Source organism: Alosa sapidissima, chromosome 22, assembly GCF_018492685.1.
Source record: "Alosa sapidissima isolate fAloSap1 chromosome 22, fAloSap1.pri, whole genome shotgun sequence".
NCBI classification, from domain to species: domain Eukaryota; kingdom Metazoa; phylum Chordata; class Actinopteri; order Clupeiformes; family Clupeidae; genus Alosa; species Alosa sapidissima.
The window spans coordinates 23356947-23369054 of NC_055978.1; the positions used below are offsets into that span (position 1 = coordinate 23356947).

Consider the following 12108-nt stretch of genomic DNA (forward strand, 5'->3'; position numbering starts at 1 on the left):
TCAAATATCGTTCACTACGTAATATCTACTCTTAATGTGTCTGTGTATGTGTGTCTGTGTGTGTCTATGTGTGTCTGTGTGTGTGTGTGTGTCTGTGTGTGTGTGTGTGTGTGTGTGTGTGTGTGTTCTTAGCGTAAGTGGTCAGTGTGTTTTGACTGAAGCGTGAGTCAGTCGGTCAGTTTTGTGTCCTGGATCCACATGTCTGTATGTCTGTGTTCTGCTTCCTGATGCGGCGACTGTCCAAAGACCTGTGGGATCCGATACTGACGGTGTTCCCAGACCATCCTCTTCCTCTGCTCTTCACTGTGTTTGTTCCCAGTACACAGTCTCGGTCGAGAACCCACACACACACATACAGTACATACACACACCTACACACACAAACACTGTCGCCCCTGTGCCAAGGATGTGGGCTTTTTCCCATCAGGCAGGAGGGGAACAGCTGGCATGGCTGTGCACGTGAAAAGGGAATGCCTGCTTGGCGGTGATCACTGGCCAGGCCACAGGAGTGGGTACAAAACGGCAGTCCTGGTGCCGCCCTGTTACACATTAGACAGGTCTGCCGCAGGGAATTCCCGCTTGTGGTCGGCATGCCGGGATCACCACCACCCTTTACTGGTGTTGTCTCATCCCCCTGCTCTCTCTCTCTCACTCTCTCTCTCTCTCTCTTTCTCTTTCTTTCTCTCTCTCACTATCTCTGTCTGTCTCTCTCTCTCTCTTCTGTCTGTCTCTCTCTCTCTCTCTCTCTCTTTCTCTTTCTTTCTCTCTCTCACTATCTCTGTCTGTCTCTCTCTCTCTCTTCTGTCTGTCTCTCTCTCTCTCTTTTCTGTCTGTCTCTCTCTCTTTCTGTCTCTGTCTCTCTCCATTTCTGTTTGTCTCTCTTTTTCTGTCTCTGTATCTTTCTCTCTCTCTCTCTCTCTCTGTTGTGCACACATGGGGACACTATCACATGGAGGGCCCATGTGCACCATGAGTCAAGCAAACAGTTCTCCATCCTTTTCTGCTCGTTTGTTTGTTTGTTTTGGTGGTTGTACACGAGTACCGTACATTTAATCTTGTGATCTGTACTGCGGTTTTGGCTTCCATGGTAGCCATTTGGTGTGGTTTCTTCTTCTGTGTGTGTGTGTGTGTGTGTGTGTGTGTGTGTGTGTGTGTGTGTGTGTGTGTGTGTATGAGCCATTTGCCATTTGGTTTAACTTCTGCTGTCCATGAACTTATCTTAGCTGATCTGAGTTGATCTGTCAAGTTTTTGAGAGAAGTTTAGTTTACAGGATACACTTGTGTGTCTGTGTGTGCGCACGGCACCCATGCTATTTCTGACAGTTCCCATTCTTTGATCGGTCATCAGTCTTGTCATCATAGTTTGTATGGGTTGAGGACACGTAGCCTAGATACTGACTTTGCAGAGAGTCTGGCCTAGATCCATTGGCAAACGTTTATTTCCTGGTTGGTGGACGCTTGTCTGAAGTTTGAAATCATTGGAGTTTAATCACTAACGTTTGGTAATGACATATGTTAACCACGGGGGACACAACGATAACGATAGACTTGCAACTTAAACGTAATCGCTCTCAGGAACGCCCTCTGTTCGCTGGTTGGTTCGGAGACAAGTTGCCGAAGTAAACAAAGTGAACGAGAGCTATTCCAGACGGAGTACTGTAGGGAAAAGAAATTGAGCGGAAGTACGTAGGCAGGCAGAGGCCAGGCTAGAGGACACGATCCCTCATGACCTCAACCCATACAAACTATAATGATGATGACCAGCCAGACCATGACCTGACTAAGCCAAGGATGGGTTGCATAATGACAATTAGACATAGGAGGGAGTTACAAAACACAAATCAAAGTCATTCTTCGGTGACACCCTGCATTCCATCTAAACTGATAACCGGTGGAAGAAAGTAGACCATGCCAGAATTGCCAGGGGTGTGGTTGTCAGCTCTCCAAAGACTGACTTCTGCCTCTGAAGTGTGTGAGGGAAGACGGAGAACAGAGATAAGATGCTGGCTCGCTACACTGCTCACTCCTCTTTGATTATCTAGGCTGCCCTTCCCAAAAACCCATCGTCGTACCACCCAAAGGGGAAAGTGTTAAAATTGACCCTTTTCAGTAGGTACCATCTCACTGGTGTAATTGGAATCTTGATTAATTCTAAAAAAATACTTTGATCCATTGAATATACTGCGGAATGTTAGAATCTTATTTCTAAAACTGATAGTACCGGTCCTTGATTGTGATTTGCTGAATCACGTTCGATGCCATTGTAAAATGCAGCATAAACATACACCTTGACTGCATTTTGTTCTATATTACTGCGCATAACTTGATACAAAAGTTTAAGTAGCTGCGTCTCGACGTTGCTTGGCAACCATTCAGATAGATGAAATATATTTCTTGGCGGAAGAATGATTATCTAGAATAACTAGTTATAACTAGAATAACTTGTTATATTTGTAGTTGCTGTGCCTTTACTTTATGAAACTTTGCCAGGTATTTATAGTCCGCTGGCGCGTTGTGCCGAACAACGCTCCTTAGCTGTTGTAGAATCAGTGTAACCTACTGTACGGCCTCTCGGGGCTTATTGCTTAAATTGTTTAAATTCTTTCATTAGAATGTTCAAAACTCCCCTTATGTATGAGTCCCACAAGCACATCTTAAGATACTAAATGAGTTGTTAAGGCTCAGGTTTGTAGCACAGAGCAATTACTGAGTGGAATCACTTTATAGTAAGCGTTCTTAGTTTAGCAGACTGTATGGAAGTAATGGAGTGTCTTCTCAACAAGATTAAGTCCCCCAAACAAATAGATTTTGATTAGGCCTCCTCCTCACACGTGCTCACACTCACTCACACTTACACATGGACTGTGCAACCATTCAAATACCTCTCTGCCCGCAGATGTCCTTTTATGTTATGTGACCTGATCTGGCAAAAATGAGTCACAGTGACCCAAAATTCAAAATTGAGATTTTGGTATCAATGGACAGAGGACACCATGAGCTTTAAAACGATCTCCTGGTCAAAGTCATATCTTGAATTTTTACAGCATACAGCATTTTGAATTATGGCCTCCCACCATCTTTTTCCAATTAAAAAACTGAGAAAATTGTGTTTGAAGTTACAGGTTACAGGTAGGATTTGCCCACTTGAATAATAGTTTTTGTAACTTTACATTCTTGTCTTGACTATGAAAACACTAAAAAACTAAAATCTATATTTTCAGTGATTTTTGAAGTAATCATCCTGTATCTCAAAATTAGAATGTGCAGCTTGTGACTCATTTTGTCAGATCAGGTCACATGTTCTTTGATGCTGTCATGTCTTATGTTTTAGATGGTCTTTTATGCTGTAAATATTCCTCTACATGTACTTTGTATGATGACACAAGCTATTGTGAATGATTGTTGGAGTATGTAAATGCCAGACATATTTCTGTGCGATAAGTGAAAATAAAGTATTATCTAATCTAATTGAAGAAGTTCATGATGTTCTGCATTACAAATCATAATCTTAAAATTAACCCTAACCCAAAGTACATGTTAAAACAATGCTTTTAAGAAGTATGCTGTCCTTATCAATTAATTACCTACCGACACTTAAGAGAAAGTGGGCCGATAACCAAGTATCAACCAACCTTCAAACAGACCTTAAAGGAAAACTCTGGCGATTTTTCACATAGATCTCTGTGTTTCTCGAGGTCACGAGTACTGTCGGTACAAAAAAAATCGATGCTTCCTAACCTAGCTCGAGTTGCTACAGCAAACAGCTAGAGCAACCAAACAGCTTCAGTGCTACACTCTGGGGGCATGATTTTAAAGCTAGGCCAACTTGTTTAGGAATAAATTCTATAGCAGTTAACTTGCATAAACGTAGCATTTTGATTTCACTTTTCCTGCATTGTATTTCTGTTCAGAGTGGTGATCTTTGGAATGAGACGTCATTCACTTGGCAATCGGTTTTATAGATTTGTCCATTTCAAACTTTGATCAGTTTCATGTCTATCAGTAAGCTCACAGAACATGGACGAAAAGATGGATGAATTGAACACAAAATATGGATAGAAATCTCTGTCCACATGCGTGTCCATATTTAACACTGAGCGTAAATGATCCTTAGTTAGTGTTAGTTTGATGGAGGTTTGATAGTGCAAACATTTCCCTCACTGAGTAATAGTTGGTTCCTTTGAGTTCCCTCTCCGGGGTCTTCATTAATTGCGACAAGATGCCACTGGGCTGGTTGCTGTACTGCATGGTTTCAAGAGAGAGACGGTCTTTGGTTGTTTCCGAGGCCTAAAATAGAAAGGAAAAATGAGGTTTCCGACTGTGTTTTACTTATCCTCTCGAAAACCTCTCTGGCTTAGCACTCAGACTGACGACAAAGTCAGATCATTGATCAGAGATGGGTGTAGAGGGTGGCGAGTTTGTTTTAAGGAACATTTGATGTCATCTGTTGATGTTCAGCGTCGTTTGCAAATGCGTGTGAGGTTGGGAAACCATGGAGTTGAGTGGGCCAAAGCCTATCCTTGTGGTCAATAGGCCGTGGTTAGGCCCCGTTTCATCATTTTCCCAGAATTCCCCCATGCTCTCCCAAGAGAGCCCTCAAGGTTCCGACGTCAGTCAGCTTCAAAACGCCCCTCGGTTGCTTCCTCAGACCAAATAAAGTTCTGTTGAGTTCTATTGACACGTGATTCAAATGGTTCTCAAATAGACAAATGTTTTCTTTTCCTAATTCAGTTGTTGGGTGGGTTTTTGTAACAGCCTATCGTACGCCCATGTTACTCACTGTACTGTACTGTACTGTACTGTACTGTACAGTTAAGAGGTCGGTAAATCTCCCACTCATTCTCTAACCAAAGTGAGTTCATAGGGTCGTAACCACAGCTACAAACACGGGAAGAAGGCTTCCCAGCATACTGTGGCCAGTCCCGTGTGTGTGTGTGTGTGTGTGTGTGTGTGTGTGTGTGTGTGTGTGTGCGTGTGTGTGCGTGTGTGTGTGCGTGTGTGTGTGCGTGTGTGTGTGTGTGTGTGTGTGCGTGTGTGTGTGCATGCTGCCTATGAGTAGTTAACACCGTCTTCTCTCTGTGTTTTTCCCGACTCTCCAGCAACCCACGCCGACGCTCCCCGTGGTTGTGAAGATGGGCCATGCACACGCAGGCGTGGGAAAGGTAAGACCCCAACAGCACCCACCCTCAACCGCAACCGCAACCTCAACCTGCACCCCATCCACCATCATCTCTGTCACCCCACCCAACACACACACTCTACACCCCCAGACCTCCGTCATCATATCAGCATTAGCACTATGGGAAAATCAGCTTATTATACAATATGTAAACACCCGGCTTGTATAAAAGAGAGAGAGAAAGAGAGACAGAGAATCCATTCCAAAGGGCTAGATTTCAGGGCATCCGGCCCTGACGAGATAAAGGATCGCCTGAAGCATGCAATCCATTTCTTTCTCTCTTATCAGGACTAAATGGTGTGAAGTTATGCTCTAATTGTTGAATCAGGCATTCTCTCTCTCTCTTTCTCTCTCTCTGTCCATGTTTCTCTCTCTGCCTCTCTCTCTCTTTCTCTCTCTCTCTCTCTCCTTCTCTCTCTCTCCATCTCTGGGTGGCTACACCCTTCTTGATGGTTCTCAACACTTTTCTCTCTGGGAAAAAGGGGGCCAGGGTGCTGGGGGCTCAGGCAGGGAGCTTTCGGGGACTTCCCAGGGTGGGAGTGGGCGCCGGTACAGAACAAGAGTGTTTATCAGGCCCGCTGTCTAGGGAGCGAAGTTGAGAAACCCAATCCTGCCAGAGCAACTCCCAATGTCATGATGCAGGGTTTTGCATGTGCAGAAAAGTTACCCATGTACAGCCTGTTCCTAGGCCTCCCCACAGGCCACTGAGGATGTAGAGATAGGCAAGGCAGTGTAGGTGGTTCACAGAAGTTACGGTTCAGGGCCTGTCCTTGGAAAAAACAAAGTCAAAAAATCAATGTACAAGACATATAGAGGCTTGAAATTGTGTTTCTCTCAGGCCCCATGGTAGGGTAAACAACAACAATAACAATACAGTGACAATAACAACACCAGTACACGGTAGAGAGTAAGAGATAAAAAATACAGCAGAAGCATACCCACTGTATGCCCCCAAATAAAAGTATTTGTCAGATATAAGGGCCGTTTCCACCAATGAATTTACCTGGTGAATTTACCTATTTGGGCATGTCTTCCTTCACAGAACACGCCCCTAAGGGCTTTTTTCAAGGCTTTTTCAGGGCCAGGGATAGGTACTTTTTTTGGTCACGAAAAAGTCCTCGATGCTGATTGGATATGACTAAAACGTAGTCTACAGAAACGTAGGCTACATGTGAGCTTCATGAGTGAAACTAACTAGTCTCCATCACCTTATTTGATTAACATCAAACGTTTTTAATTGTTGTTAGAATACAATTAAGAAACAGAATTAGCGTTTTTGTTAGATCACAATTACGTGAGTCTAAAAGTTAGCTTTCGCCGTTATTACCATCCTTGACCACAAGACACCGTAAGGGGGATCAACAAATTAACTTGTTGATGTTTTGATAAAGCTACTAAACTGGTAGGCAACATTTTTATAACCTTCGGCTAACTGAGCCAGAGACTTTCTAATGAGGAGACACAGCACTCAAAAAATCATCCACAGAAATGCATGGGGTTAGTTTGTCAATGCCAAGATGGCAGTTGTCTACACATATCCCGCTCCTTCCGCGGCAAAAAAGTCGACATGTGAATACATTGTGCCAATCATGTGGTGTGTTATGAATACAATGTGCCAGTCATGTGTTGTGATCTCGCCGCTGGAGCAAGGTTGGTGTCGTGAAGCCTTGCGCGCACGCATTTCTGCTGAAATAGATGCCCGATAAGTGCCCAAAAAGCGTTACAATATGGCCGCCAAGTGGAGGGACTTGCCTCAAAGGACTGAGCCTATCTAAAACATTCACTTACTCATAAAATCGAGTAGTAGAATATTATTGTGATGTTGGCCAAATGGTGAGATGCTAAATTAAGCTACATTGAGTTACATTGGCGCCAACATAAGGCAGGCTTCTCGCTGTCATTTCGAGTAAACTCCCGAATTCTCATAGATTGTATTAAGGTGTTTTTGCAACATCAGCATAGAGGATTGTGACTTACTGTAATTTCAGCAATGTCTGACTAACCTTCGAGCATCAACTCCACTAAATCACCGGAGCTGCTCTTGCCTCCCCTCGGTGTCATGCGAAACATTTGGAATGATCACGTTTCCTTCGGAGTCTGGTAAATCCCGCTAGGGTCCCTTTTTCTAATGGAGACACGACGGCTGAGAAGGCCAAGTGAGAGGGCGTAGTCTGTAATTTTCTCACTTGGAAACGAGGCTATAAAGGACTTCATCTCATACACTTCCTCACTGTGCTGAACTGCACCTTCCTGTCTCCTGTTTGATTTTGTATGTTCTGTCAAGGATCACCAGCACAGATTAGTACACTTGAGATTAACACACCTGCACAGCTGAAGATTCCTCTCCCCTGGTCCTATGGCACAAAGGCATCAAGGAAGAATACAGCTATTTAGGACAATGATAGCTACAGTACACAGACACACACATAATAAGTACACAGATGCACACACACACACACACACACACACACACACACACACACACACACACACACACACACACACACACACACATACACACACACATACGCATGTGTGTCGAGGACCCCTGGGCCCAAAAGTACACTCATGGATGCGGAGGCGGATGGAGTACCTCCATCATGACCGGGCTCCCCCTTGTCTCAGCAAGAACTGGAAGCGCTTCAACATTCCAGCGGGCCCCCGCCTCGAGCGCTCCTTAAGAGAGTTCCCTTGACCCCTTTGACCTCTGGTGACCCCGATGGAACAAGGGCAGAGAGGGAACAGCACATGGAGGGAAAGAAGTACAAGAGAGAGAGAGAGAGGAGGAGAGAGAGAGAGGGAGAGAGAAAGAGAGGGGGAGGGAGGGAGAGAGGAGGGGACTGTCTTGGAAGCAGGCCATCCCTCCTCTGATGTTCTCAGCGCTCCACTTGCCCCCTGAACAAACTGTGCCTTTACACCACAGCCGAGGGAATTCCCTCCTCTCCTCATTCCTCTATAAACAGGACAGGGAGCGGCTATTTACATTCATTAATTACTTTTAAGTTCACAGTTACCCACAGGACAGGAAAGGTACACTTTTAATGCCATCACTTATCTTCTACACAGGACACATTCTCACCTAGACAAGGGGAAAAGTGCTGTGAGAATCATGTTCTTTGATTTCTCAAGTGCTTTTACCACCATCCAACCCCTCAGACTGGGAGACAAGCTCTTGCAGATGGGTGTGGACGCTCACCTGGTAACCTGGATTACAGACTACCTGACCGAGCGACCACAGTTTGTCAGACTGAAGAACTGTCTCTCTGACACTGTGCATCAGCAGCACCGGAGCGCCACAGGGAACTGTGCTCTCTCCAGTCCTGTTCACCCTGTACACATCTGACTTCTGCTACAACACCGAGTCATGTCACATGTAGAAGTTTTCTGACGATACTGCAATTGTGGGGTGTATCAGGGACGAGCAAGAGGAGGAGTACAGGAGCCTGGTGGAGGACTTTGTGCAATGGTGCAAACTCAATCACCTTCAACTCAACACTTCAAAGACCAAGGAGATGGTGATGGATTTCCGCAGGTCTAAGCCCGCTCTGCTACCAGCCTCCATTGATGGGGTCAATGTGGAGGTGGTAAGCACCTACAAGTATCTGGGTCTCCACCTGGACAATAAACTGGACTGGTCAGCCAACACTGACGCACTCTACAAGAAAGGGCAGAGCAGGCTGTACTTCCTGAGGAGGCTTCTATGCAGTGGTATGCTGGGGAGGAAGCACAAAGAAGAAGGATGCTGGGCGACTTCACAGGCTGGTAAGGAAGGCTGGCTCTGTAGTGGGAGCTGAACTGGAGTGCATCACTTCAATATCTGACAAAAGGACCCTGAACAAACTGATCAACATCTTGGACAATTAATGCCATCCACTCTACAGTACTATTAAAAAGCAAAAGAGCTTGATCAGCTGGAGACTTCGCTCACTGCCATGCACAACTGAAAGGCTGAGGAAGTCATTTGTCCCCAGGGCCATTGAACTGTTTAATGCTTTACTAAAGGGAAGAGGAGAGATAGACTTCTCTGCTTAGTCTGTCTGCCTCTCCACCCTCTTCATGTTTGAGTACTGACTGCCCACTACTGCTTTACTACTGTTTTACTACTGTTTTACTATTGTACACAGCCTAATGTTTTTACTTCTGTTTTCCTGCTACACTGTTTTTCATGCTCTATTGGCACACATGATCAATGGCTTCTGCTACAATACTGAATGGCTGTAACCCTATTACCTCAACCTGTTCTTGCACTGACATAGTTTTTTATATTACCTTGTCTACATTATACTTTACTCCCCTATTTCTCCATATTATTTATGCTGGACTCTAGACCTCATTATTGCACTGTTGCACTGTTGGACTAATGTTGGACTACTTTTTGCACCTTCACCATGACACTCACTCTCTTGAGCACCTTACCATGCACACATAACTAAAGGACTACTGTTGGACTACTTTTTGCACCTTCACCATGACACTCACTCTCTTGAGCACCTTACCATACACACAGAACTACAGGACTACTGTTGGACTACTTTTGCACCTTCACCATGACACTCACTCTCTTGAGTACTACTTTTTGCACCTTCACCATGACACTCACTCTCTAATCTCTATCTAATCAGTGTCCATACCCCCATGGGATGCAAACCCATGACATATTGTCCAGCGCTTTGTAGTTCAGCACGGAGGTGGATGTTACATTATGTAAAATTAGTTTCTGCACTGTGTTTTTTTGAATAGTCAAAAACTGTCATGTTATCATTGTCCATTCCCTCAAAGGTCCAAGCACTGTTTACAGCTTTAAAGGTATCTCATCTTTAGTGCTGTCTCTCTCTCTCTCTCTCTCTCTCTCTCTCTCTCTCTCTCTCTCTCTCTCTCTCTCTCTCTCTCTGAATCTGTATTGCAGAAGACACACATTAATGTCAGAATGGGTTGAATATTTACTGGGCCCTGACATTGAAAAATCCTCTCCTTTTTTCCCAGAAGCCCCGGCGGTGTGCACCTGCATGTGGAGTGGCACAGGGTTATTTGTCTTTTACTGTACTTGCCTTCCTCTCCTCCTCCTCTCCTCCCTTCCTCCTCCTCTCCTCCCTTCCTCCTCCTCTCCTGATGGTATTAACAGGAGACTCCAGGAGCCAGACTGTCTGTATAAACTTATTTCCACCTTGCACTGGGAATCACCTGGGACATGGTTAATTCCATACCCATCTCCCCCTTCTCTCTGTCACACACACACACATGTGCACTCATACGCATACACACACACACACACAGATGTGCACAGACATAGAAACACCCTCTCTCTTTCTCACCAGCCAACACCCACACACACACACACACCCACACACACACCCACACACACACACCCACACGCACACACACACACACACACACACACACACACACACACACACACACACACACACACACACACACACACACACACACACACACACACACACACACACTCTTTTCTTTATTTTGATTCTCTCCGTGCCCCTCTTTCCCTGATTCATTTTTATTCTTCCTGCTGCTCACCCTCCCTGACTCTGTACTTACTCACATGCCCACCCCTTTTCTCGTCTTACTATCTTTTTCTCTCTCCTTCTCAATCCCCCTTTTCTCTCTGTTTCTCACCCATTCTCTCCTATTCTCTCACTCCACCCCAACCTTATCCCCTATCTGTCTCACCTTCGCACATCTCTCTCTCACGCTCCTTTCTCACGCTCCTCTCTATCTCATGACCCCCCCTCCTCTGTCTCTCCCTCGTTCATGCTCCTCTCTCTCTCTCTCTCTCTCTCTCTCTCTCTCTCTCTCTCTCTCTAATGCCTCACACTGCCATCTCGCCCAGCATTAGTGGTCCAGAGGGCATCCCATCTCGCATCAGTCAACCCCGTTGGCGCCAGATCAAGGCACCTCCCTTCTGTCTTCCACAGAACTGCAGAACCCAGACAACAGATCTCATCTCTGAGCCCAAATCTATCTGTCCCGGTACCATCAGATCTGCCCCACATCTACACCAATTCTGCCCCCCCCCCCCCCCCCCCCCCCCCAGGTGCACTTCGGAGACATTGCCCACCCCTCATCTCTTATGGGCATGAATCACACCACCAGCCAACAGTAATGAGCCAGAGCAAGGCAGTGGGTGCACTGGATATTATCAGCATAATAGGCTTAAGGAAAAAGACATTAACATTAGCCGCAGGACGCGCATTAAAGGCTGGTGATTAATGTGACTGGGAGCCTCTTCACTGCCTTATTCATGTGACCCAAGTGAGATTAATGGTGCATTCAGCTCCCACTATAGCCGTTATTACTCATCATGATGTGGAGTCTTTCCAAAGGGGAATGCACAGGCTGTTATTTTAAACAATATTTGGCTTGTCATGTCCGATATGAGCGAATCACATTACTCATTAGCACGTTAGTGTTGTATAATCTGGAATAATGTTTGCACAAAGCGTGTAAGACATCTGTAGTGGTTTCATTGAAATCTTGTGGTAGCCAGCTGGTTGTTCTACGTTCTCAGCCAATGCAGGTTCTCGGTGGGAAGTTTTCGCAGAACATTTTTTTTCCCTCCAATTAAATTGACTCCACTAAATATCAGGTCTGCAATTCTGATACGATAACATTTCTTTTCAAATTCAAGTAATTGATCCTCTTTGTCCTCAAGATGTGTGTTATGTGTGTGTGTTTGAAAACACTGATGTTTATATGCAGTCCTGGCTCTGTAAATGGGACAGAGAGAGTCATCTGAATAGTTGTGTTAGAATTTGAATTTGAATTCCCCCAGAATCGCAGACTGCACCTTTAACCATGTTTATGTCTCTGACCCCTCTGCATGGTTGATGAGCACAAAAATAAAAATCCTTTATGCAGACTTACACACTTACTCATTAAGTAAATAAAAAATCTCTCTCCAGAATTGC

At 45.0% G+C, this 12108-nt stretch overlaps 1 protein-coding gene across 1 annotated transcript in view; it reads left to right on the plus strand.

The window, feature by feature from the left end:
* Positions 1-12108, plus strand: part of LOC121697654 (synapsin-3-like) — a 184157-nt gene that overhangs the window by 155289 nt on the left and 16760 nt on the right. Inside the window, exon 7 of the mRNA XM_042079276.1 lies at positions 5100-5162. Within this exon, the coding sequence (XP_041935210.1) occupies positions 5100-5162 (63 nt within the window). The remainder of the gene's footprint in view (positions 1-5099; positions 5163-12108) is intronic.